General features: G+C 31.5%; 6 protein-coding genes and 3 non-coding genes across 18 annotated transcripts; 2 read left to right on the forward strand and 7 right to left on the reverse strand.

Annotated features, from left to right (window-relative positions):
- Positions 1–152: 152 nt before the first annotated feature.
- On the reverse strand, positions 153–2,569 carry LOC126870117 (general odorant-binding protein 56h-like). Its single transcript, XM_050627600.1, has 5 exons — positions 1,940–2,569; positions 1,303–1,378; positions 1,143–1,234; positions 471–579; positions 153–350 (listed from the first exon to the last, which is right to left on the reverse strand). The coding sequence occupies exons 1-5, from the start codon at positions 1,985–1,987 to the stop codon at positions 274–276; spliced, it is 402 nt and encodes a 133-aa protein (XP_050483557.1). The 5' UTR covers positions 1,988–2,569; the 3' UTR covers positions 153–273.
- Positions 2,570–2,872: 303 nt separating this feature from the next.
- On the reverse strand, positions 2,873–6,307 carry LOC126870114 (uncharacterized). 2 transcript variants are annotated; one of them, XM_050627591.1, is made up of 6 exons: positions 6,168–6,307; positions 5,380–5,455; positions 5,214–5,305; positions 3,877–3,991; positions 3,515–3,657; positions 2,873–3,024 (listed from the first exon to the last, which is right to left on the reverse strand). In XM_050627591.1, the coding sequence occupies exons 1-5, from the start codon at positions 6,213–6,215 to the stop codon at positions 3,545–3,547; spliced, it is 444 nt and encodes a 147-aa protein (XP_050483548.1). In that variant the 5' UTR covers positions 6,216–6,307; the 3' UTR covers positions 2,873–3,024; positions 3,515–3,544. The 2 variants fall into 2 exon arrangements, with proteins under 2 accessions (XP_050483548.1, XP_050483547.1); XM_050627590.1 differs by lacking the exon at positions 2,873–3,024 and having other exon boundaries at positions 3,178–3,657.
- On the forward strand, positions 6,098–12,194 carry LOC126870113 (UPF0687 protein C20orf27 homolog). Of its 3 annotated transcripts, XM_050627587.1 has the most exons (7): positions 6,098–6,244; positions 7,218–8,019; positions 8,302–8,482; positions 10,353–10,470; positions 10,587–10,724; positions 10,841–11,027; positions 11,099–12,194. In XM_050627587.1, the coding sequence occupies exons 3-7, from the start codon at positions 8,470–8,472 to the stop codon at positions 11,153–11,155; spliced, it is 513 nt and encodes a 170-aa protein (XP_050483544.1). In that variant the 5' UTR covers positions 6,098–6,244; positions 7,218–8,019; positions 8,302–8,469; the 3' UTR covers positions 11,156–12,194. The 3 variants fall into 3 exon arrangements, with proteins under 3 accessions (XP_050483544.1, XP_050483545.1, XP_050483546.1); XM_050627588.1 differs by lacking the exons at positions 7,218–8,019; positions 8,302–8,482 and having other exon boundaries at positions 6,099–6,244; XM_050627589.1 differs by lacking the exons at positions 6,098–6,244; positions 7,218–8,019; positions 8,302–8,482 and adding an exon at positions 9,090–9,236.
- On the reverse strand, positions 11,828–18,075 carry LOC126870077 (uncharacterized). 7 transcript variants are annotated; one of them, XM_050627529.1, is made up of 6 exons: positions 16,029–17,314; positions 15,332–15,680; positions 13,969–15,251; positions 13,562–13,839; positions 13,096–13,329; positions 11,828–12,807 (listed from the first exon to the last, which is right to left on the reverse strand). In XM_050627529.1, the coding sequence occupies exons 3-6, from the start codon at positions 14,009–14,011 to the stop codon at positions 12,337–12,339; spliced, it is 1,026 nt and encodes a 341-aa protein (XP_050483486.1). In that variant the 5' UTR covers positions 14,012–15,251; positions 15,332–15,680; positions 16,029–17,314; the 3' UTR covers positions 11,828–12,336. The 7 variants fall into 7 exon arrangements, with proteins under 7 accessions (XP_050483486.1, XP_050483485.1, XP_050483482.1 ...); XM_050627528.1 differs by having other exon boundaries at positions 13,969–14,103; positions 14,721–15,251; positions 15,332–17,314; XM_050627525.1 differs by having other exon boundaries at positions 13,969–14,103; positions 14,923–15,251; positions 15,332–17,313.
- A 1,117-nt stretch (positions 18,076–19,192) lies between these two features.
- LOC126870121 (RING finger protein 141-like) lies at positions 19,193–21,938 on the reverse strand. The gene is made up of 3 exons (XM_050627605.1): positions 21,446–21,938; positions 21,198–21,336; positions 19,193–21,089 (listed from the first exon to the last, which is right to left on the reverse strand). Exons 1-3 carry the CDS (start codon positions 21,574–21,576, stop codon positions 21,048–21,050), a joined length of 312 nt encoding a protein of 103 aa, XP_050483562.1. The 5' UTR covers positions 21,577–21,938; the 3' UTR covers positions 19,193–21,047.
- A 559-nt stretch (positions 21,939–22,497) lies between these two features.
- LOC126870128 (transcription factor ces-2) lies at positions 22,498–25,649 on the reverse strand. Its single transcript, XM_050627612.1, has 5 exons — positions 25,513–25,649; positions 25,217–25,329; positions 23,700–23,924; positions 23,223–23,404; positions 22,498–23,143 (listed from the first exon to the last, which is right to left on the reverse strand). The coding sequence occupies exons 2-5, from the start codon at positions 25,323–25,325 to the stop codon at positions 22,934–22,936; spliced, it is 726 nt and encodes a 241-aa protein (XP_050483569.1). The 5' UTR covers positions 25,326–25,329; positions 25,513–25,649; the 3' UTR covers positions 22,498–22,933.
- On the reverse strand, positions 23,535–23,607 carry Trnam-cau (transfer RNA methionine (anticodon CAU)). The gene has a single exon. It is a non-coding gene; the product is annotated as a tRNA-Met (tRNA).
- On the forward strand, positions 24,187–24,259 carry Trnar-ccu (transfer RNA arginine (anticodon CCU)). Its single transcript has one exon. It is a non-coding gene; the product is annotated as a tRNA-Arg (tRNA).
- Positions 24,724–24,795, reverse strand: Trnah-gug (transfer RNA histidin (anticodon GUG)). Its single transcript has one exon. It is a non-coding gene; the product is annotated as a tRNA-His (tRNA).
- Positions 25,650–25,714: the final 65 nt, after the last annotated feature.

A 25,714-nucleotide genomic window follows, 5' to 3' on the forward strand; every position in this document is an offset into this window, starting at 1 on the left:
ATTTTCATAATTAACAAAATGATTTATATTCTAACATAAATTTTAAAATGGAAGTAGATAATTACAGTAGATAAATAACACTTGGAGACACGAGGACAAGATGGTGAAACAACTTGTATTTTGACTATGCGAACAAAGATTTAAGTGTCAAATAATGATATGTACATTATTATAATTTATTAATTTAAATCTATAAATATTTTGTGCAAAATAAATTACGAAATGCATCGAGTTGCAAATTAAACCATTTCATTTCAGCAGTTTGATTTTTAGTTAGAATATGTATAAACTCCTGATCTCCAGGAAACACTGTATCAAGTTACTAGCTTGCTTACATTCGTTGCCACCAGCTAAAATGACAATGAGTAAAGATTATTAAATTACTCTTTTTAAATGGCAAATAATTTACAAAAAATTTTGTTTAATATTTAAAATAAAGTCAGATTTCTTAGTAACAATTTTTTATTTACCGATGTTTTTGCATTTATTGACCATTTCATCAGCCATTAGCGCGTCAGCTCCATAGGTTATTAACTGTCTCTTGGCAATGTTTACCCAAAGGCGTCCATTCTCTTCTACCTGTGTTATGGAAATAAAAATGTTTTTTCTTTACTTCCTTCCATATGCGGGATGTTATAAGAAAAGAATTTAACACATCAGTTATAATTCACAGAAAAGAGTAAGAGATGCCTTATCAACATACAAATCATAAAATCAATACTTTCGATGTTAGGTTAATTTTGTACTCATAACCTATTCTAATTAATGTGAAACGATCTAAATCGAACTTTTCATAAAAGTTTGATAGAACGAGAATGTCTAATAGGATTTCTTCTTATGACAAAGTTTAAACACTTTTTTCCCATTTGCACCGATAAACGATATAGTCAACTATCGACGATGAATAATACAGTTATATAAAATGCGTATCTCGTGTAATACGAAATATGGGAAAATATTTGAAAAAGTGTTCTTGTATTGATATGTTCTTCACCTTTTTCTGCTCTTCATCGAAACGATTGATTTTAGAAAGTATGTTGATAGACATTATAGGTTTACAAAATCGTGGAACTTGTTTCATTTATGTAATTTAATTCAAAGAATACTTTGTATGATATGACTTAAATAATTTCGTTACTTACGATTCCCTTTTTCCTCAGCATACAGTACGTGTAACAACCAAGTCTCTCGTCTGCCTTAGATATAATGCCTTCCTTAGCACCCTGTATTAATTCTGAAGTTTGATTAATATTGACTAAGGTTTTCTATTGTTTGCAATTTATTTCGTTGTTTGCTACTTACTTGGATCGATACTAGTCTCTGTGATACAAGATGCCCTGAAACGTTCCACCTTGGCTTTTATGCTATTTGAAAATGCCTGGAAATATTACAACACGTTATAAAGACTTTAAAATATAAATAAATATTGAGTGAAATGTTGTTAATAGTTTAACTATAAATGATTTGAGCTTGCAGGTTGTAAATATACAATCAGAATATAAATAAACTTTTTCGATATTATAGTTAACTTTTTAATCGTAGTATGCGAGAATCCGGAAGTATCTCGTAATTCGAGATATTTTCACATACTAAGAGCATCAAAGAGAAGAAATTTTAAGATCGAATTATTATATTTCTCTTATTTTAGATATTAAAAGAGTCCTGGTTTTACAATCAATGAATTCTTTCTTATATATCGTTTTAATCATAAAATAACAAGCCACGAAATTATCGTTTTATTCGATTAAAAATAATGAGATTATATTATCCATCTATGACGATATTTACAATGAATTTCCAACACCGAAATATTTACGAATTATAATACTCGAGACAAAAATATAAGAATTTAAAACATTGATACATATCATATATGAAAGAAAGAAACAGTCCTATTAAACAAATTAGATGATTGCAATCAAGTAATGTCGAAATTTACCAAAGTCCCGACGAAGCAGAAGGCAAAGACAATAGCGAGGATCTTCATCTTCCTTACTGAGTTGTCGAGGAGCTCGGGTAAGAAAGATCTATATTGAATGTTCACTAAGAACTAAGTACGCGTTAAATGTTGCTCGAGTTTTTATAGTTATAGGTACAATCATTAATAATAACACGTCCCGTAATTTCTCCCTCCATTGTGTACGGGCAAACGATACTGTATTTTCTGGATGGAAGCTCGCCGAAACTGAAGCTCAGATTGGACTCGGATGTGGCACAGCTTGGGCTCGTTGTGACCGCTTTATAAAGAGCTTTAAACGTTAACCAGATCCTAAAGACTCGATAAAATCGCACAGTGAAATTCCTTCCGCCTTGATATCCGTGAGACAACTCTAATGCAATGACGAAACATTCTTTTTTCTTTAATATTTCATTAATGAAAATGAGATCAAATAACATATGGTTTTAAAATTCAGTTATGTTGATTTTGCTTATGAATTTCCCTTTTTCGATTGCTGGTCGGTTGGTCGGTTGGTTCTAACTGTTAGAACATTGTCCTATGATTTTTAGGGCGTTTCAAGAATAATATAAATAGACACGAACATAATACATCATAGGATACTAATCCTTTCTTCTTCTCTTTCTTTGTCTTGTGTCATCATCTTTAATTTTCTTTTTATTTATTGTTCATCGTCATATCCGCTGGTAAGATATTCGTGACTACAGTTACATGTATTGTATAAATTTATAAATGTTAAAATTTATAAATATTTACATGCTTAATTTGCATCTATATTCTACTAGTTAAAAATGATTATATATTGTCGAATATCTTTAAGTTGCACCTTGTGTCCTTGAATTTGGTGCAGTGTAGAGCAAATATAGCAAAGTAAATGTCCGATGGTGTTGTTGGTGTTGCAGTATTCACAGGGCACCGGATTCTGTTTTCTGATAAGATGAGAATGTGTGATGTTGGAGCGACTTATCCTGAGCTTGATTATTCTTGTGAAAGACATAGCCGGACTTATTTCATATGCGTTTTTCCAAGCCTGCTCCGTGGTCATAATTTCGTATATCCATACACACCTAGTAAGTACAAAATCCTTCTGAATTTGTTAACGAGCTATCTCCACTATTCCACGAAACTAATCGCTCGAAACAATTCCCGGTGTTATCTATGATTTGTACCAACGGGACGATAACGCAATTATTAATGAACTGCCGAAACAAAAAACGTACTTTTGCTTTTATACTTTTTATTTCATTGTTATAACATAATTTCAGTTGGATTGTTCAAATTTTTACGAACAAAATGATGCTGATCATGACTATATAAAATATATCTATCGATATATCCTAACGTATGTACTTTCATTTTGAAATTTCATAATATTGAAATTAAAATTAAAATTTTGCATTTTTTACATTATTGTATTTTGTTTCATATAAGTCGTATGCTTTACGTTTCTAATACAAATGTTAAAATATTTTGTATGCTATAATCATAATTATGTAGTATATGTACATACGTGACATACGCCATCAAAGCGCATGCGCAGAAAGAGTTGTTATATACCTGTTCGTAGTACATAAAATCGTAGACACCTTATTCATTAGAACTTAGCAGTTTAGTAATATGTAGAAGTCTCTTATAGGAGCTCTTGTTCTTCATGAAACACCCTACCAAGTTACTAGCTTTCTTACATTCGTTGGCACCAGCTGAAATAACCATAAATAGGAATCATTAAATTATACATTTCAAGTGATAACTAATTTACTAAAAATTTTATTTAATAATTAAAATGAAGAATTAAACTTTTTGCTTATTATTAACAAGTTAAATTTTTTCATGAGTGTTTAAATGGAAAGCAATTTGTTAAAAATTTTATATAATATTTAAAATACAGACGGATTTTGTAATAACAATTTTTTACTTACTGATGTTTTGACATTTTTTGACAAGTTTACTAGCTGTATGCCAGGGGCTTCCCCAGACTATCAGCTGGTGTCTGGCAACATTATTTTTTATCCAGAGGTTTCCATTCTCCTCTACCTGTATTGCAGAAATAAAAATAATATTTTTTTCACTTTCTTCTCTATAAGAGAACTTAAGACTTCATTTATAATTTATAAAGGAGAGTAAAAGATGCCTTATCAATATAGAAATCCTGGAATCAATTTTTTCGATATTAGTTTAATTTTTGTATTCATAACCTTTTCTAATTAATGTAAAAGAATGTAAATCGAACTCTTTATAAAAAATGGATAGGGCGAGAATGTCTAATGGGATTTCTTTCTGTGACAATATTTAAATACTTTTCTCTATTTATATTGATAAACAAAATAGTCAACTAACGATAAAGAATGTACTTATATAAAATGTGTATCTTATGTAAGACGAAATATGAAACAAAATTTGAAGAAATATTTTTGTATTGATATAAACGGAAAAAACATCGAACATCTGTCATAGATATTTTCTTCATCACTTCCACTGACCTCGATCTTCATACATGTTACCGAGTCCTGTGTGATCTTCAAAAGGCTTTAGCTGTCGCGTTGTCTTTTAAAAAGCTATTTGCGCTTCGTGTGAAAAGGGAATACAAATGCTATGTTTATAATTGTCTTTTTTCATATGAACTAGAGTTAAATAAAAATGTTCAAACCTAACCCCAATCTATTTATGATAATGTACTTACAATAAAATATTTATAGGTATTCCCGTAGTTACGCGCGCTTTCTTGAATTTTTCCCACGTTGAAATTCAGAGCACTGAGCAGAAGTCACATCGCGTTTTCTGGTGAAGTTTGGAATACTTTTCGGGATTACTCCTGTGTTTTTTTCGTTCGCAATTCCTGGGATTTTGTGCGTTTCTTTCTCTGACATGGAGGAGGTTTGGGTAGTAATTTAAATTGCGCAGCAGACAATGAACAAACTAACCCAAACCTAACCCAAAAACAAAACGATAAGTGTGGGAGTATCTGTATACAACACACATGTATATACTACGTGTTGACTTGTTAAATGTGTACTCAGCGTCGAAAAGGTACGTTTTACTTATAAAAGTTATTTTATTAATGTGTTTTTAAAAAACAAAAAGCGGCGGCTAAAGCTTTATAAACGTTAACCAGGAGGATAACTTTCATAACTTATGTGAAGTTCAAGGTCACTGGAGGTTAGTCCCCTAAACAGAAGTTTTACCTCTTTTTTTTTTTTATATAATTTAATTTAAAGAATATTTTGTATAATTTAATTGAAATAATTCCGTTACTTACGATACCCATCTTCCTCAGAATACAGTAGGTGAAACAGCCAAGTCTCCCGTCGTTCATAGGTATAGTTTGTCTCTTCACGTCTTCTATTAACTCTGAAAACCGAATAATATTGACTAAGGCTTTCCATTCATTTTAGTTAAAATTTATTTTGTTGTTTGCTACTTACGTAGATTAATGCTAGTTTCTATGGCGCAAGATGTCCTAAATCGTGCCAATTGGGCTTTTTTGAGATCTGAGAGAGCCTGAAAATATTAGGATATATCATAAAGGCTCTAAAATATAAATAAATATTTGGTGAAATGTTATTAATAGTCTGTTTAAATGATTAGAGTTTGCAGCTTGTAAACATATAATTCGAATATGAATAACTTTTCTCGATAAGATAGTTAACTTTTTAGTCGAGAGAACCCGAAAATTTCGGACCGAGAATTTTTCTCGGGATCAAGTCGAATTCCTGATACTTTCGAGTTTTCACACGTCTCTACTTTTTAGAGTTATTAGATCCTTTCAGAAAATCAAAGAGAAGAAATTTTATGATCGAATTGTTATATTTCTCTTATTTTAGATATTAAAAGAGTCCTGGTTTTTCAATCGATGAATTGTTTTTTACACATCGTTTTAATCATAAAATAACAAGCCACGAAATTATCGTTCAATTCGATTAAAAATAGTGAGATTATATTATCTATTTTACGACGATATTTGCAATGAATTTCCAACACCGAAATAATTATGAATTATAATACTCGAAATTTAATTTTTTCAGAAAGTAATTCAGTTGTACGATTAAAATTAATAAGATTACTATGCAACGATTACGACAAAAATATAAGAATTTAAAACATTGATACAGATTATATATGAAAGAAAGAAACAGTCTATTAAAAAGATTAGATGATTGCAACCAAGACGATGACAGAAGGAACGAGAAGAGTAAAAAATGTCAAAATTTACCAATGCTCCGACTAAGCAGAAGGCAAAGACGACAACGAGAGTCTTCATCTTCCTTTTGAAGTTGCCGTAGAGCTCGTGTAAGAAAGATGTATATTGAATGTTCACTAAGAACTAAGTACGCATTATATGTTGCTTGAGTTTTTATAGTTATAGGTACAATCATTAATAATGACACGTCCTATAATTTCTCCCTCCATTGGGTGCCTGCAAGCGGTACTGTATTTTTCGGATGGAAGTATACCGATATTTCGCCTCTTGCCAGCTATCAGAATACATTTGCTAGAAAAGAGAACGTTTGTTAACATCTAAAGAAGAACAAAAATATATCTAGATAATTTATTCCGTTTTTAGAAGCATTTGAGTAGCCTCGTAAAAGAGTAGCTTCTCTTAGATAAAGGGATGATGTGAACAAAGCTGAATTTTATTTAAATAATTGTTTGCTTTTTCATACTTGTAATTTTAGATTTTACAAGCTTGCTGTATAAGTTGATCTTGATGAGCACGATCGGCAGAGCCTGCATAATAATTTCTTGCACAATACACTTTCCTGAATTTCATCGCACTCACTGTCATTGTCGCTTTCATTGTCTGGCATACGGTTTTTATTCTCTATCCGAAGTGAAGATCCTAAGATCACGGTGAAGAATCGCTATGTAGAATGATCGCTGGTGGCTTTATTCACTAAATTTTACGTCTTAATTAATTAAATATTTAATTTACATACATTTTAATTTACGTACATTTAAATTACAATATTTAATGAAAATTCAAGTAAGCGAATAATCAAAGTATAGATAGTATACTTTCATAATTCTCATGGCTATAGCAAATACGAGTCTATGATCTTATAAATTAACACGAAAGGAAGGCCAAAGTTAGAGTGCCAAAAGAGAATATCTCAAATTGATTCAATTCTTAATACACTGACGTATAATGAAACTGCAAATTGAATAGCTCTTTTTGTTATGCGGCATTAACTCGTAACCGATAAGGATGAATGAAACTATGCACTGGAATAATACTGAAAAAATTTTTTCTATTTTGTTCTAGGATGATAATAATATATTATTTTTATGCAAGTGGATTCATGGGAAGAACCGATAGGGAGAGTTTGAGGTAATTTCTCGAGATTCAGCCATTGCACAGGAGAAATGACAAATGTAATTGTACAATATAAACGATTTCATCTTGTGGAATTGGAAAAGGCAGAAATTACATTTACCATCCTCGTCAAGATACTGAGACGAATTATAAACATACAATTATGTATAATAACAGTGGCATAAATGTATCATAATGGTGCGTTTAGCATAGTTTACACCAAGCCAATGCTCGTGAATGAACCCTCGCTGTTTTCCCCACTTTAATAAAATATAAAATAAAAACCATTCGGTTATGCCTTTATGACGAAAGAAACTGTCATTTAAAGTGAACAGAACGGAAAGTGAAGCTGTCATTCGAACGTAACCAAACATGTGCAAGAATGCGCCATGAAATCATACGCTTATTCATTCGGTGAACACATGCTCGCTTACGCTTTTATTCTTTAATTTTAGTAGAGTGGGGAGAGAACAAGCATTCGTTCGTTTAGTGAGGCTTGATCTAAACTATGACACGATCGTGGTCTAAAGTAGTCTAAACCACCTAAACCACAGTCTAAACGTATCATAACTCTTTGTGGCTGGATAAGCACCAGCAAAACAGTGACATGAACGTACATAAAATATTCATTTTAAATAGTTCTTTGAATCAATTGAAGTGAACTACAAGCAACAAAAGTTTAAATAGAAATACATTTATATTTAATAATACGTTCTCGTACGGACATTTCCTACATATTCTGTGATATAAAGTGAATATAGATCAATGTTGGAAGCTTTTATTTTAATTGTCATTGTTATTACTCTCCAATTTTCTATCATTTTATGAATAACTTTTATTTTTCGACTAATGAAATCCTTCTCGTTTGAACAATATACGTCAATACCATAATTAACTTATAGATTATTATTTATTTATTATTAACTCAACTTAGGATTTCCATTTCGTCAAAGATCTTCTCCGGTATATTCTGTTACGTTATTTAAAAAAAAAATGTGGTAAAATATGAGAACAGGATTCTTTTAAATGACAGAAAACAGTGCTGCCATCAGTATCGAGGGTTCCAACTATTTGATGCGTTAAGACGTCTATGCTCATACATGCACCAACACATTAAACAATAGCTTAGTCGTTGCATTACAGAATATTAAATTAGTTGTGTGTAGTATGAAAGTACAACTGCCACATTGCCTTATAAAACATGGGAGATAAAGGTAAAAAATTTTTACTTTGATACATAAGCATTTCTCCTTTGTACAGTCATTTTTATCTCTATTAAGGTTCATCCTTTTATATTCTTTACAGTACGAATGTATACCATTGAAACTTGGCGAGAGTTAATTAATTAATCTTTTAAATAACCGAAATATCATTATGCTCATTACAGATTGAAATTTTCGTAGAATATCCTATGTTTCGATAGTTTGTTCAAAGCCGGTCAGTGGTTGGCGTATTAGGTTATGATACGTTCCTAATTGGGTCATTTGAAAGCGCGCCACTTCGAAAGTATGGTGTATCTAATATCGAAAGGACTTTATACTGTTAATGCATTCGAAACATTTCGATTTGTCTTTCTTTTTTTAGGCTTTCCCACTTTTATTTTCTATACTTGTCAAGGTTAATTCCTTTTATTATGTAACCTTATATAATTTACTACACCTTGGCCAACAGCTGATATCTAATCAACATTCGAGTTTTATCACTCCATAAATTGAAAAATTGATCTAACTGTTATAACGCGATAAATATTGTACATTATCGAATAAAAAGTAAATGTTCGTCACATCCACACTTCACGATAGTGTAGACAGAGATGATGTCACCTGAGTATAACAGTATATGTAGATATGAATTAAATAATACTTATATTCATGTACTTCTAATACGATTTTTGTGGCTAATAAATAGCATATTATATTTTGTCTTGATATTGTGTACTATTGATAATATTAATTCGTTGAAATCAATGTATGTACATATTAAGGTTACTCATAACCTTATATTTTTTATACCTCGGAATTGTACGTCGCTAATATAAAATTTCATTTGTTACCTGTATTTCATATTTTATATACACAGTTTCACATAATATTTGATTTGTTGTATGTCTGTTTCTTTGAAATGTTTTAAATTCTATATCGGAAATTAATAATAATACATACATACATACATATATGCATCAGTATTAAATGATAAAGCTCAAACGAAAATTTACATCATGTAAACCATTATAAGGTGTCCAGCTGTTCAATACATTTTTTTAATTTTTTATTTTAGAAATTAATGAAGTTAGGCAAATGCAATTAAATGTTTTATTATTGAAGGTAGAAAAGTTATTGATTTCAGTTACTAATAATATTGTGATAACATTACAGGACAATAATGTTAAAACAAAATTCACATGGGGCCAAATTTTGTTCTTTTAAGTTTTAATATATAAAATGCAGATTTATCTTAGTATCTTATAATGTATAATTTATTGAAAAATTTGTATTAAAGATTTATAATTTGCTATACAAAACTGTATATACAAATAGCTATAAGAAAATTTAAAATATGTTATTTTGTTCGAAAATGTCGACTAACATATTTCCCTTATTTATGTTTACGTAATTACCTACCTAATTGTCTAATTATATTATCATATTGTCTTATTAACAACAAACATGTTTTCATTCCAATAAATTTCTCGATCTCCGGCAGATCAATAATAAATAAGGGACCGGCTTTTATATACAAATATACGTAAAGGATTTCATTTCAATATAATAGATCCTAATAATAGACTGTATATTATAAATAAATATAATTTTCTTAAATTGATACCGTATTATGTGTATTAATATTAGTATATAACGCCTAATATATTAACATTACGTTAATATTTGTTTACTACAAAATAAATATGTTCACATTTTATTGTATTAAAATAAAAAGAGATCTCACGCACAGAATCGTTTCACAATCGTTTTTCGGAAAAATAAACGATAACGAATTGAATTTACATAATTTACACAAGATATATAACAAATGCGTACATGTTATTCTTATTAAAACTTATTGTTTATTAAAACTTATGTTTAGAGCATCATGTGCACTTCAGTGGAGGAAGTAGCCTCGGGAAAGATAACAATATTATGGTACAACCGCAACGACATGGACAGATAGATGCTCATCTCGGATTTCTACAACTTTATCACAGGTTACATTTTCTTTTTATATACATGTATCCAAATTATATAATAAAAACTTAAATAACTAAATTCTATTTTGAAATTTTTTCAAAATTATAATTTATTCTGTAATTACTTGTTCTAGATATCACGTAGAATTCTTGATACCTTGGAACTTGTGTACACATAAGGAACGAAAGAGTTCCGTACCGGCAATAGTTACCGGAACTCACAATCCTAATTGCCATATTGTAGACTTGATAAGTGAAAAGGAAAGCCTAAAGTAAATCATTATATAAGCATATTTAAGATTTTATGCTTTTGTAAACAAACTACCATTATTTCTTTTTATAACAAAGTCTCTAATTTTAATTATAATATGCTTTTTTTCTGCGACAGATTAAAAATAGAATTGCTAGCATATAAAGAAAAGATCTTAAAGGAAGAGGTGCAAATATTGTGCTGTAAGAGTGGAAGTCCACTGAAGATTCAACTGAACAGTCGTGTATTGGGACAAGACAAGGGCAGACCATTGTTAAGGAACGGGATACGCAGTGTCGGCGTGGAGCAATCGAACGAAGATGAGGTCTCCGAGTAGATCTCGTTGATAATGATATTATTGTTCGAATATCTAAGAGTCGAGTGTTTTTTTCACAGGTGCTGGGTACGAAATTGAGGGCATCTTTAAGCATGCAAAGCAAACAGAGTCTCTGAAGAAATTCCGAGCTCGATGCATACCAAGAAGCGCACGTATCCAGTCGAGGACGTATAATGTAACAGAGGATAAAACTTGATGCACGAGAACGTTCCTTATTTCGAAATTTAATCATGCAAAACGCAGGATTGCGTTGCAGCGAAATTCGTCGTTGCGGTCAATTATCAATGATCACTGTTTTAATCGTAAAAGAATCACATGTGCACGTCACGTTCAATCTCAAGCATAGCGCAAGCAATGTTTTATCTATCGAGATTAATTTAACTACACAGCCTGTTCCAAGCTGCACGATATAACTTTCGAAATATGCGATGTTCAGTAAAAAAAGAAAGAGCTTTTCTTTGAATTTATTGCATCTGGTCTGATTGTACAGGCCTATATCACAACCGCAAGAGTTCTTTCCCCTTCTGCATCGAGTATTATTATTGCGATAATCTCGATGCAAGAAATGAAGTGTTCCTTTAATCGGCCTTTTTTTTGAAGGATCACATCGATATACATGTATGTGTAATTACGAATTACCGCTAAGTACCGCATTTGCCTACTGTTCCTTCTTAAACGAAAACGTATCACGCAATGCCTATATATATATAAATCTATTACATCTTTTAATATCTATCGTCGATCTATCCGCAATAACAAAATTGTATTTTATTATCGTTTTACATTGAGCGTAGATTTTAAACGATAAGGATATATCACTAATCAAAAGCAAGTTTCGCAATGAATGATGATGCTGTTTTCTAATATCTTGCTAAGCTGACACGAATTATTAAAATGAACAATTCCAACGAACATTTTTTTTTTTTTATTAACGATCATTCCATATTAAACCTTGTTTGTACCTTACACTCGACGATCAAAGTTATAGTTTATTCAAAATTAATTTGCTGTTCAAGATCAAGAAGAAATTTAGGAACAACTCTTATAGTATATTAATTTCAGTAATCAACTGATTTTGAGGAAACTATAATTTCTTCACGTCTGTGGTATTCCTATATGCATTGTACTAATCGTATTAAAATCCAATACTTTTTACGTTCAGAAACGAGATTACTTAAGACATTCCCTACCATATGTGACATGTAATATTTCATTACTTTTAATATTTATTGTCGCAATTCCTCTCAATATTATTTTTTACAACAGCAGCGAATATGTTAAAGAATTCTAATTATCGTTAGCATCGGAAGTTTGACTGTTTCATGGGAATACCAGTTGGTCCGTCAACAAATTCGCAAATGTTGAAACCAAGTCTAGCCAAAGGATGACAGTTACTTCTAGGATTACCCCACTTGCCTCTAAAAGTCATCCAACTGGGTAAGATGTTGTTGTCCTCTTTTAGAAGCAATTCCATCTTCTTCCATGTGGGCCAAGCGGTACCAAAACCACTCTCATCGTAGAGGCGAGGTAATCTGACAAATTTATGCTTCCCTGGCGCCGTCCAAAGTCCATGAGACCCTCTCGCGCTAAATAATATCGGATGGGAGCCACCAGCAGTGAAAACTCTTTCGGGAAATATAGGTTTTTGAAAGATGCCTTTTCGTGTTTCTTGGCTTTCGTAAACGAAGGTTCCACTTCGTAAATCGTATCGGTAAAACGCGCCTGCGTCATGGGCGGACACGTACATGGCTGAAGGATAATTCGCATCCTGAATTAAAAAAAAGTAAATGGTTTTATATGAGAAAATAAAAATATTGTATTGCATAAATATAATTAAACATAATCTCTAAAACATTCCGATCTATACTGAGATTTCATATGATCTTCTTCAATACGCACGAAAAATTTGATTAAAAAGGAAACAATAATTCAAAATGCGAAAAATATACGTATTTATCAATTTTTAGACTCATGTCATTTAAAAAAACATTTGAAAATGCTTTTCAGAACAAAATAAGAGTATTTGTTTTCATCGAATGAGCATGAGTTCACCTACCTTAAAATAAAGACTCATGTGTTCCCAATCGCCCACGTGGTTGCCATATTCCTTGAGTATTCCAAGGCATATCCCACCCACCGTGGGTATCGGCCAGCTACCAAAAAATCCAAGATCCAGAACGCAGACTGCCTTTCCCTCACTGAACGGATAGAACATCCAATAGGTCACGTGAAAGTGCAGCTTCCGGAACTTGTTTCCTTTTTTCTTCTTTTTTTCAAAATCGCCATGTTTCTACAAACAATTCCATAAATATTTATTGGATCAACTAGTCGACAGAATAATTTCCAAGAATCTCCTACACACTACCCTCAGAATATTTTCAAACGTCTCAATCTTTATTTTAAGAGCCACCATCTAGATTAAAGAACAGAAACTTTCTTTTTTTATGTCGTTCTTTTAACATCTCTACTTTTCTCTCTGTTATAGCTATTGCTGTGTAAGAATTCCTGTTCAGTATATGTACCTCTAAACTCTGTTTCCCATCGCCCTTCCAAATCTTTCCTGGAAGATCGTTAGTGAGGATCATGGACGAGCCGAAATCGTCTATCTGCACGTTCCTCGATGCTATCAACGTCTCGTCCCCTTTTCTTCGCGACTTTCTTTCGTCTCTGACAGTCTTTAAGCTTATCACGTCCGCAGAAACGTCTGGTACAATGCAGTTCTTGATCACAGCGTAAACCGGTACTGTGCCCCCTGGTTTTCGGCCGTATAGGAACGACGATCGATTCCTCAACAGTACTTCTACCGATATAAAATCATTCCATAAAATAAATTTTCCATGCATTTTATAAAAATTCATTAAAATCGATTGTATCAGTTTTGGATCTCTTCGAATGTAATTTTAAGATTTTTTTTTCATTTGTCATTTACCTACGTCGACTCTAGTGCGAAGATAATCATCGTCGGATTGCATGTTATCCAAGAATTCAGGTACCCCAAGGGGTAAAAATAGTTCGCCAGGTGCAAGCCATACTAGAGGCGCCCAGTCTCGTACTAGTTCTTTTACTGCAATTTAATTTAATGAAAATAACATGAAATTATGATGAAAATAAGTTGTAACATAAATTTATCTGTTTTCTATATGCGTATGTGTAATATATGCATTACATATATTGTATAAAAACAAGATGAATTTATATTACAGCCCAATATCTTATAAAACTAAATAAATAAAAAGTTAGGAATTATTTTGATGATTATACTTAGATAATTCTTTTTTCACTATCTTTTTTATGTTGCAAACAAAAGTAATATTAATTTCCACAAATATAACATAAATTTACTGTACTATACTAAAATATCAGTGGCAGAACTATGATTAAAATTACAAAGATTGAAACTATATTATTACATACAGCTTGCGATATTCTAAACCTATAATAACAATAATTCTACCGTGGAGACAAAATTATGAATTAAACACTATAAATGATGCCAAATAATACCTACAGGAAGTTGAACACGTATATAGGTGCGTGCTTATATAAAGTTGAAAGTAAAAGATAATGTATCGTCCCTATAAAACGATTTAAACGTACAATATAGTGGAAAATAAACGCGAAGGTACGGACATAATATTGTACCCGTATGTCAATGACGATTATTGATGCTAATGACGTTACCGATGATAACATAATATGTTTATTAGAAAGCCAGTTTGTTCGAGCTGCTAGCTTCAGTATGTGCCACATATATTTAGGTAGAAAAAAGGAAAAGCCTAGGGGGATTCTGCTTTCATTTCATTTTGAGTGAGAAGAATTGTGAATGTATGCATCTTCGTTCCACACATTCTCACATTTCAACCTTGATCAAACAGTTATGTACCATCGTTTAAAGCGGCGTATCGTATGAGTCGTTAAAGATCTCGAAACCTCCTTACAAGCTCGATCCAAGTTGTAATAATTCGCAGATCTTTATGAAAAATATTGTAAATTTTCTTTCGCAGAATCTCGCTACAAATTAGCAAACCTTTATGAAAAATTTCATAAATTATTTTCTCATAACCTTGTTACAAGTACGATAGAAGTCGTAATAATTCATTCGTATAATATAAATCGTTATGAAAAATTTCATCAGTTTTTCCTTTCCATTTCATTTTCTTCTCTGATTAAACGTAAAATTTCATTCTGATGGAATCTTCAAATATTCGAATTCTACTGAAAAAAAAGAACTATTTTTTAAGATTGAAGAACAATGAGTAGCGCAAAGGGATTTTCATTTCATCATTACAGACAGGAAAAGCTTTCACCCTTGGCATCCACGTGTCGATTCATATCCTGACATCGAAATCATAATTATTATGTAGGACCGATACATGGTGTTGCCATATTTGGTGTTACGGCATGTTTCCCATTATACTTCCGCAATTAAAGAGCAGGCGCCGTGAACGGGAACAAGTTTCTGTTTGTTTTTACTTTAATGCGGCGCTTACGTTGTCACTGGGATAATTATCCCGTTGTTTAGATTTGCCCAAGATAATTTAATTGCTATTTGTTTCGAATGACAATCGTTTCTTAGATTTTTTCACCATGATAAATATGTTGGACCTTTCTTATAACTAAACTGGAACCATAGCTTTAAAACTGTAAAGGATTGACAAAAATTTCATCAACGAAATTAGGTTTTCTTTTTTATCATTACATCGACCAGCGGATTTAATAGATGGTTGAATGGTAATCGTCAGTTTATGAGTTTTCATCACAACATATACATATGGTACTGTAGACAGTATCTAGTCAACAAATTAGCTCATAGAATTGTATTCTGATTGCTAGTATAACAAAATAAAAAAGAATTATTATGATGCTCCTAGAGATTCTTAAGGTTTATAGGAAAAATTAAATAGTTTCGAATAGTACATCATTTAATATATGTATGTATGTACTCATGTGATTATTTCGAAATTGAAGTTTCAAAAATTTCAGGATCACCTCGGTTTACTAATACCACATAATAAACTACTCGAAGCCATTTAATTTTGTCTAATGAAATTTTCGTTTATCTTCTACTGTTTTAGAACTATGGCTTCGTCCTGTTGCGGAAGATCCTGTAGAATCTTGTTACGGTACTCCGGAGCAATTAACCATGATATACGCTAACAATTCATGTTTCTTGTTAATATCCATGTCCATACTAATATAGTACAAAGAAAGTAGAATCATTTTAGACAAGATCTTCCCGTTACATTCTACACACTCACGATCCTTAGGTAACACAAGATCGCCATAGATTACAAATATCTTTGAATCCTTAACATAGATTTACATGTCACGAGGAAGAGAGCCAATTTCACCATGGAAACGGACTTTCCTACAAAAAGAGGAGTAATACGGGGGCGCTAGGTAGCCAAGATGGAATTCGTTTAATTATTTTCTACGCATGCGTGTAATACAGGCGAAATCGAAGATTAATGGAAACTCGTTTTGGTCTGCTTGACAATCGTCAAACCGGTCCAGAGAAATGGGACAATCGATTTTCAACCTTGATCAGCGATTCAAAGCCATAAGTTTTATCCCCAGAAAATAGATCGATCGATCTCACAGGAGTACGACCATTGTAACGTATATTAACAACACGTTCATGCTAAATACACATGTGATAATACGCGTGATCGTTTCGACGAGACAATTTCACCGTTAATCCAACAGTCGCAGCTTTGACTGGTTACCATGTAGACTGTGTCCCGATTCACCACGCTTTGGTGCTACTTTTACGAGCTTGCCGTCGCCTTTATAGTAAACATTTCTTCGATGGTAATTCGTGTAGTGACCGAGCATGAACTTCTTTGCATATGCCCGTTATAATTACATAATTGTAATCATATCGAAATAAATAACTTTACGAAATAAATAAGTTTCCAAACGGTGACTATCGTGATTCGAATAAGCAAATTAGTGTTTAAATTAATCCATTTTATGCACTTAAGTTATTGTACTACGGCCTTGTTACAATTTATCCTCATTACATTTCTTTGAGTCAAAATTGTAAAAAATGGAGAAGGTGAAGGACGAATAAAATGAATTCATGTTGTGCGTTTGCTAACTTCAATTTCTTTACTTATTGTTAGTCTTCTTTTGCTTGATTCTTCAGAATTACAAGTACAATATACCAATATGAATTTAAACAATTTAATTGGATCATATCAGAAACCTATACCGATTATCTATTCTGCGATCTCTTTAATTTTGTCAAAATCCAATCACCATAAACTTACGGCGTTTTAAATGAATAATAAATACGTTATTTTAACTCCACCAACTCCACGTAAATATGTTTCTATTACATTTTACGAATCTTTCAGATATTTAATAAAGTTTAGACAAATTTAGAAGAGCTGATCTGTCTATCGTGAATCAAATGCAGAAAATAATTGACAATGACAATCGTTTAAACTTGAAGTTCTTACCTCGTTCTTCGTCGGTGGTTTCCGAAGTCACGATCATGTGAATGATACACAGAATCAACAGCAGACACTGCATCGTATTCGACTTGTTCACACATTTTGATAATCGAGTGCCGGAAAAGCCGCGAAACTCGAAACTTTTTAAGTGTTGCTCATCCTCGATGCGCTGTTTCCCGCCACCTTTATATCCCCACGTGCTACCGTTGCTGTGGATCTACCAGATATACCGTGTCACAGAAGAATTCTGAGGTTAACGATCGTCCTGCTACCAACTACAGTGTTTCTCAGGTAACTGACCGGTTCTCTACGTTCCCCGTGCCGCTCACTGGACAAACATTATCGTCGCTCACGGCCATTGTGCACGCAGTTACGAGGATGCGGGGGGAGACCGTAAACGTAACGAGTTAACCCTTCTATCGAATTGAAAGTTTAAAATTACGGTCTCGCGCTTTTCATTTTAACTACACTGACCTACGCGCATGTGTGTATTACGTATGTGAATACGGAGAAATTATATATATACAAAGAGAATGCTTTTTATATAATAGATAACTTGATTTTTCTTGATCGCCATTTTTACTTATAGCGTCGCTATTACTTGTAGTTTAACGATAATGCAGTTCGAATGTTAATGATTCATTATCAATAAAATACGAATTTTTATGCATTTATAGGAAATTTGAAAGTACAAAGTTACCAATAACAGTAACATTCTGTTATCAATAACAGAATGCATATAATATGAAATAATATAAGTAATATAGTACTTTTTATAATATTTGGTAAGTAAAACAACCTTCGACACAGGTTCTATTTTTTAAATTATATTCTCAAAAATATAAATTTACACAGAAATCCGTAGTCCAACTATAAAGCATTCAACGTTATAATAATAAAGTTATATGAAAAACATGCCATATTATTGTAATATTTTATATTAAATAACATTATTAGTCTGATTAATTTTTTTATGAATCTTAATTGTATAAATGTGTATAAATTTCTTATTATATAACTTTTCATAAATAATACTAATATCTTGTTAATTAGTTAATCGTTATATGATCATGCGATATTTTATTACGCAAGCAAATAATACATGTATATATGTACGTATCTGTCTGTCAAAGATTGCTTACATTTTCAATGTATGAGAATTTACTGATAAAAGAAAGATTCGTTAGTAAAAATAGTTCATACTATAGACTTTATAAAAACCATTGACATGAAATAAAAATAAAAAGAATAGAAAGTGGTCATAAATTACGACTGCGGTTGCGAAAGGGATACAAATCGGGCGAACAGGAAACCGCAGAAGCCATTTACGATTAGTGAAAAGAAAAGCGCTCTGCATGTAGCATAATCATAAGAATTACATTTGTAAATGCTATATTTCCGACGTTGTCGTTCATGTGTACAATACTTTTAATGTTTTCGTATATAATTTCGTATTTTCGCTAACTTTTTACATTTTACCCTTTTCTTGTCGAGGTAATGAAAGGTTTTATAAATATTTCAAATGATGCAAAATTACTGTAATAGTCTGTCAAAGTTCGTGATATTACTTTCATTTCTATGAAATGTACATTGCCAAGGATGATTATTATACATACAAAAATGACAAAACTGTCAATGTCTACATATTAATGCAAATGACAAGGTAGATGAGAATTAATGTTTTATAATACTTGCTTATTTATTTAAGAACTATATTTACTTTATTCATTCTTCACACAGAAACATATTCTACATTTTATATTTACATTATTCGTAACAAGCTTTATAAACACTTATTCGTAAATTATACATAAGGTAATCACAATTTATATGTTTAAATATCACACTTTTCAAAGCTTTTTTGTTACTTAATTCTATAACTCTATAAAAACAGCTGATTAGATAAACAAAATTTCAACAATGTGAATGAAAAATTACGCGTGAAAGTTATTAATTTACGAAATATATGTAGTGATAATTTAGGAGCCTTTTATCACAAAGTGCTTATTGCTATCGCTTTAATCAAAAGTATTACATTGTAATGTCAAATACATGCAGTGTTATAAGAATAAAACAATAATTATATATTTATCGTTTACATAACCTTTTAAGAAAATTCACAATATGGCAGGAGAATCCACTTTTTATACGTATGTCATTAATTTTCATATTTAGAATTTATAACAGAGGAACATAAGAGGAACTGAAATTTGATTTACTAATTACTTTTATCAAATGGAATATTAAAAATAATAATTTTAATCAATTAAATAATGTATAACATTGCTTATGACAGTGTATAATAAACTGTAAAATGGAGCTTGGAGAATATTTATAGCTGCACTATACATAATATTAAGAATAGGGGTGTGCGGATACTTGAGTCTAAGTTCAGGTCAAGCACTGGTCAAATTAATTCGTATGGGATTGGGGTTCTTGGAGTTTATTATATTTAGATACTCGGACATACTTATGTGGTTACGAACTTTCGGAATCCCAATCCTACATCAAGGATCCAATCCAAATGTACTTTTGAATATTTGAACACCCCTAATTACGAGTATCACACACAGCACCTATTAACACTTTTACTGCCAGCCGGTCGATATGTTACCCCTTGGTGCTTATGCGAGAACCGTCACTGACTGGTATGTCGGCCATGCTTGTTTACGTTTAGACTCTCTCCTCCGAGTGCGATATTTTTCACATATATCAGGTATTTGAAGCTAGCAGTATGAGGGTTAATAAGTCTGAAGTTATGTTATAATTAATTAATATATCACCATTTAAAGTACCATTTGCTATATGCAAACAAAGTTTCAGAATTTGATATAATTCTTCTTCATTATAATTCTTCATATAATGAAAACAATGATAACAAAAACATATATTTTCATAGGATCATGAATTTTGCATTTTAAGAATAATGAGTTATACAGTTTGTGTAAAAATTTCCTTACATTTCTATATAATATTATACATGATTTTATAAAACAGTGCTCCTATGTAAATTGCTTAGAAAGAGGAAGATGCATTTTATAAAATGCTCGTATTTAAAGCAAATTTTAAACTCAAAGGTAGATCATAAATATTTCATTTTTTCATTAATCACTTCAGTTTCAAAATGCACTGTTTTAAACAATTGTAAATGATACTTCCATATATTTGTATATTTATTCTATATTGTGAAAATATACATATATAATTAAATTTGTCCAGCTGAATAAATCACAGCATAAGGCACAGCTGTATATGTACTATATCAAAAAGATAAGACATGCAACTGTACTATCGTATCTTTATCATAAATACAAGGAAGCAGCAAAACTTTGATCTCATATGTAACATCTTTTGTTTTGTCTTTCTAAATTTGGATAATTACTTTATTCTCCAAGTAGAACAGTTTATCTTAGTAGATAATTGTATAGTTATTTGTAAAAAATTTAATTGCAATGTGAATTTGATGTTTAACAAACATATTTTTCAGTTTCAATAGAGTACAAAAAATATTGTACTGATCGAAACATGTTTCTTATTAAATCTGGCAGTCTTATGTAAATGGAGATCTGCAGAGTGGGCACAACGCTCGATGCTGTAAGATCAAGTGTGATTTAAATTCATTAATTTAAATTTTGATGAAATTAAAAAGATCTGCGATCATGAAGTTTGTGCGTAATACTGTATTGTTAATGTTACTTACCCCTTGAGCTTGATGTCTCCATTCATCAATGCAGTTCTTATGAAATTGATGTTTGCAAGGTAGGATGTATGTAGCTTTATTTATCAATGGTAATAGACATATTGAACATTCTTCAGAATCAAATAATCTATTGGGCCGTCTATTATCATTGAGAAAAAAGTTATTTGTTATTTAATTATGTAACACTTATTTACGTAGTTATACTTCTACTATACACTTATATTTAGATCATGTTTAAAAAAACTTACTCTGAATGATAATCGTACGCATGTTCATAGTATTGCTGCGCAGTTCTTGGCTTATTAGTTCCAAACATAAAATAGAGAACCGTAGCTACGGTAACTCCGATGAGTATAGTTACGAAACCTGCATGCGGCATCTTTCTGGTATTGACAGTTCAACTAACAACAATCAACAAATTCGACGAACTAACTTTGGATATCCCATTCGCTCAAACTTATGAAACTAATGTTGATCTACAGCTTTCAGCAAGAATACGTAAAAAGTACGACGAAACCCGTGAAATCCCCGCGGCATAAACAATGAAAAGATCGAAACGTTGCCTACTTCGACGGTATCGATTCTTCGTTTGGACGTCTGGACAGAACAAAACACTATTATAACTTTACATCGCGGTCATATAAACAGACCTCGGCACTCGCTAGAGAAAACCATCCCAAAATTGAATCGTGAAAAATAAACATGGAAGATAACAAAGTTCTCGTTCTTGCGAGACAGATAGAGATGAGTAAAGAGTCTCTGTCTCTATTTGAAACATTTACACCATATCACACATGCGCAGAACGCGAACTTCCTTGTCTTCCATCTTAACTTTGATGACTCAATTTTCGAACGGTTTCTTCTATGCTTTCGGTTAGAGTGATAAGCCTGCTTATATGATCGTGATCGTGGTTTGTACATAAGAGCAAACAGGCTGGCTAACAGAAGTTTTGCCAACTTACATATCAAACATAATCGTTAAAAAAAATATATATTGTAAATCTCAACTTTGATTAAAATTACTACTAATATATGCCTAATATGAAAATAAGTGTATTGAAATTATGACAGTGTGTGATATTAAATTATTAATAACGATGCAATTACATTTATCTTATGAGTTGTTATTTAGTGTCTTTTACTGAAGGCGACTGGGGATATTTGACATATATATGCCAAATTTTTGATAGTATCGTCATATAATATAGTAAGTATTCATAAGTTTAGTAAGTATAATATAGTAAGTTATCATTTACTTTCATTTTATTTTTGTAATGGATAGATTTTCATTTTTCAACAGTTATAAAATGATACATTTATTGCTATTTACATTAATATTCCTAAAAATGACTAAAAGAAATGGCGAAACAATATTAGGTCTTTTTCACTTTGAAAGATACTCGTAAAAAGAGTCGTCAATATAATTTTGTGTTAATGCTTTGCATTCAAATTTAAAAATTTCTCTCAACAATTGTTAAATTAAAACAATACATTGCCTCATTTGAATAAATTTATGAAGAGTGAAATCTTTTCACCTGCATGTTTTAAACTATATGCATTGATTAGTCGTAAATAAGACTAATGGCATTAATAAAATTTAAACCTTCATAACACAACAGATCTAAACGAGTAATATCACTCCTTGAGAATGATGCGTTCGCCAAAGTAACCCTCCCAAGTTATTTCTTTGATTATGAGAAATTACATCTTTATCGTCCTCTTATTAATGGCATATTTCAAATCTGGTAATCTAAAGTTGCTGTAGAATGAGGGGATGATAATGTAACAGGTGTCATAGAAGAAACTGTACGATTGATAGATTGTAGTGGTGGTGCTTGCTGTTTTATTAACATGTGCCGCAGACATTGTGCTTCCTCTCGAAGCGTTATCACTTGTGCCCTCAAAATTGCATTTTCATGCTCCAAAATAGTTGCGCGTAATGCAATCTACAATAACATTTTAACAATTTGATACATTATAAATATTTTCTTGTTCTTGTAGCAATATAACTCAACTTTTACTCACGTTATCTTCTCGTATTTTTCGGGCGTCACGAGATTTTTTCGCAGCTTGATTATTACGTTTACGTCTTTCGTAATATTTCTCGTCCTTCTGATCATCTGGAATGGGTTTCTTTTCGCTTCTGGGCCGTCTGTGTACGCTTGCAATGTTATTCGCCCCCAAAAAGTGACGATTTATCATAGTACCTGTTTTACCGACAGATTAAATGTTTCATTAATCATTGCACTTCATACTTACATATTTACGAAACACTATAAATGTAAAATTATCCATCAATGTTTAATCAATAATACTTAGCGAAAAATACAAAAGTTTTGCCCCGGGTGAGGATCGAACTCACGACCTTAAGATTATGAGACTTACGCGCTGCCTACTGCGCTACCGAGGCACTTAGTAACACAATTGAAATATAATAAATAATAACTCTCAATTTGTACAAGCATTTTTCTTACTAAGTAATTGAGACAAATATTCACTTACTTGTATTGCTATTTGAAAATGCTGGGGGCACACTTATGGTTTGTATTAAAGGTTGCATAGTAGTTACGAAGGGTGGTTGAAGCAAAGATCCTGGAAGTGAAAACGTTGTTGACAACGGTGAAGGTGTTCGGCCGATTACAGTATCCGGTGTATTCGAACTTTCTAAAATGTCGATATTTCTAAAGTTGTAGTCTTTGGAATTGTATGGTTCGTATCTGCACAGATCTACAAAATTAATATAATTTTATTATAATTTCCGATATTATATTTTTAATAATAAGGAGAAGATTGCAAACTAGCTTCTAGTTTTATTTTGAGAAATGTATCTAGCAATCAAATTTCGCAGTACTTATTTATGAATCTCAATTTATCTAATTTAATTATTTTGGAAGATATTGCTGGTATAGTAATAAAATAATTAATGTGTATAAAATTTGTTATATAGTGACAAGAATATATACGGTTTTTAAAAAACGAAGTAACAACCGCCCCTGTGGCCTAATGGATAAGGCATCGGTCTCCTAAACCGGGGATTGTGGGTTCGAGTCCCACCAGGGGTAATGAAAACAATTCATTTTTTGTTTCCAATTCTATAGATTATTTCTTTTTGTCCTTATTTAGTACTGCATTTAAAAAAGCAACACAGCTATGTAATTCAATGAAATTAGTAAAAATTCAACGTCACTCTAAAGGGGATGAATTAAAAATAAAGAAATTGTGTCTTATTTCATTTTAAAAATACAACTTTAACAACATACAGTAAACTTACGTGTATGATTGATTTTAACGTATTGTATGTTTTCACAAAATCCTTGTCGATTCACTGTGAATACTATATTATAATTAACCTTCCTAAATATTTCTGCCCAGACTGATTTTACCTTTTTCACTTACCCCTCTAATTATTCCTACGATATTAATAACATAATAACAAGGGTATTCTATCATTTTAAATGTGAAAGAAATAAAAGAAGTAAAAATTGCAAAAAAAACCTCTACCGTGACAATGTGTCAAATAGCACATTGCCGTGACCAGGATTCGAACCTGGGTTACTACGGCCACAACGTAGGGTCCTAACCACTAGACGATCACGGCTACTTGAGGTGTTGTAAACCGTTTGGAAATCGCCTAAATTCAAACATCATGCTGATCAACATATTCATCTATCCATGAACTGGTTCACTTGTTCTTTAACTAAACAAAATGCCAAATTACAAAACTGAAAAAGACGTAATAAACACAAAATGAAATTATATATGTCAATTTAAACAATAAATAAATGTAATAATGTACAAATACAAATAAATATATTAGTAACAGAGATACAGTACAGTTCATTGTTACTATGCTCTTATTGTATAAAAAATAAAAAATTTAAGTGCTTATAAATAGAAATTAAACGCTTTTATCAAAAAAAAAAAAATTGTATTTTATGATTATGAAGAAAATTGATATCGAAATAAGAAGATGCAGATTTCTGATTAATCAATAAAGAATCCAAAATCCATAAAAGTACCTGAAGTCGGCGCGAACAGGCTATAGCTTCTCAAGAAATGCAACGCAGAAACCGCGCCTGACACTGCGCTTCCGCTACAAATTGTCCTTGCATGCGCGTGAGAGCTCATTCCTCTAAAACAGATAGAAACTATAAACACCAATGAAACCACGTGCAGCACTTTCAAAGACAGTCAAATTATTTTCATTCCAAATGAATCAAATAAATCACCGATATTTCTATTTGATAAAAATTCTTCGAAGCATCCTGCCAACTTCTATGAAACAATTCCTAATCTTGAATTAATTGAAACTTACAATTTATCGCGTTCATCAGACGTTCTTCACTTATCATCCACAAATGTTAAATTTACAACCTCTTCTTGATCTCTTCAATCTGTATAATTTTGATTAATTGTAAAATAAAACTCAGTTTCTTTTCTTTTGATGTTGCCACGTTTCACAAAATTAGTTGTTCCCGTATTCACTGACCATAAATTCAATAATAATTTAGAAATAT

Source organism: Bombus huntii, chromosome 10, assembly GCF_024542735.1.
Source record: "Bombus huntii isolate Logan2020A chromosome 10, iyBomHunt1.1, whole genome shotgun sequence".
NCBI classification, from domain to species: domain Eukaryota; kingdom Metazoa; phylum Arthropoda; class Insecta; order Hymenoptera; family Apidae; genus Bombus; species Bombus huntii.

Bases quoted from the DNA above. Each gene is read 5' to 3' on its own strand.
- LOC126870117 (XM_050627600.1), bottom strand. From the start codon at position 1,987: ATGAAGATCCTCGCTATTGTCTTTGCCTTCTGCTTCGTCGGGACTTTG. The intron at 1,379-1,939 runs GTAAATTTCGAC...TAATATTTCCAG, and splicing joins TCTGCTTCGTCGGGACTTTG to GCATTTTCAAATAGCATAAA. The intron at 1,235-1,302 runs GTAAGTAGCAAA...ATCAAACTTCAG, and splicing joins AGAGACTAGTATCGATCCAA to AATTAATACAGGGTGCTAAG.
- LOC126870114 (XM_050627591.1), bottom strand. From the start codon at position 6,215: ATGAAGACTCTCGTTGTCGTCTTTGCCTTCTGCTTAGTCGGAGCATTG. The intron at 5,456-6,167 runs GTAAATTTTGAC...TAATATTTTCAG, and splicing joins TCTGCTTAGTCGGAGCATTG to GCTCTCTCAGATCTCAAAAA. The intron at 5,306-5,379 runs GTAAGTAGCAAA...TTCGGTTTTCAG, and splicing joins AGAAACTAGCATTAATCTAC to AGTTAATAGAAGACGTGAAG.
- LOC126870113 (XM_050627587.1), top strand. The intron at 10,471-10,586 runs GTTACATTTTCT...TACTTGTTCTAG, and splicing joins TTTCTACAACTTTATCACAG to ATATCACGTAGAATTCTTGA. The intron at 11,028-11,098 runs GTCTCCGAGTAG...TTTTTTTCACAG, and splicing joins AGCAATCGAACGAAGATGAG to GTGCTGGGTACGAAATTGAG.
- LOC126870077 (XM_050627522.1), bottom strand. From the start codon at position 17,576: ATGCAGTGTCTGCTGTTGATTCTGTGTATCATTCACATGATCGTGACT. The intron at 14,104-17,503 runs GTAAGAACTTCA...ATTAAATTGCAG, and splicing joins AACCACCGACGAAGAACGAG to TAAAAGAACTAGTACGAGAC. The intron at 13,840-13,968 runs GTAAATGACAAA...TTATATCGGTAG, and splicing joins TCGCACTAGAGTCGACGTAG to AAGTACTGTTGAGGAATCGA.
- LOC126870121 (XM_050627605.1), bottom strand. From the start codon at position 21,576: ATGCCGCATGCAGGTTTCGTAACTATACTCATCGGAGTTACCGTAGCT. The intron at 21,337-21,445 runs GTAAGTTTTTTT...CAATGATAATAG, and splicing joins GCGTACGATTATCATTCAGA to ACGGCCCAATAGATTATTTG. The intron at 21,090-21,197 runs GTAAGTAACATT...TTGATCTTACAG, and splicing joins GGAGACATCAAGCTCAAGGG to CATCGAGCGTTGTGCCCACT.
- LOC126870128 (XM_050627612.1), bottom strand. From the start codon at position 25,325: ATGAGCTCTCACGCGCATGCAAGGACAATTTGTAGCGGAAGCGCAGTG. The intron at 23,925-25,216 runs GTACTTTTATGG...TTAATTTTGTAG, and splicing joins CCTGTTCGCGCCGACTTCAG to ATCTGTGCAGATACGAACCA. The intron at 23,405-23,699 runs GTAAGTGAATAT...TCGGTAAAACAG, and splicing joins ATTTTCAAATAGCAATACAA to GTACTATGATAAATCGTCAC.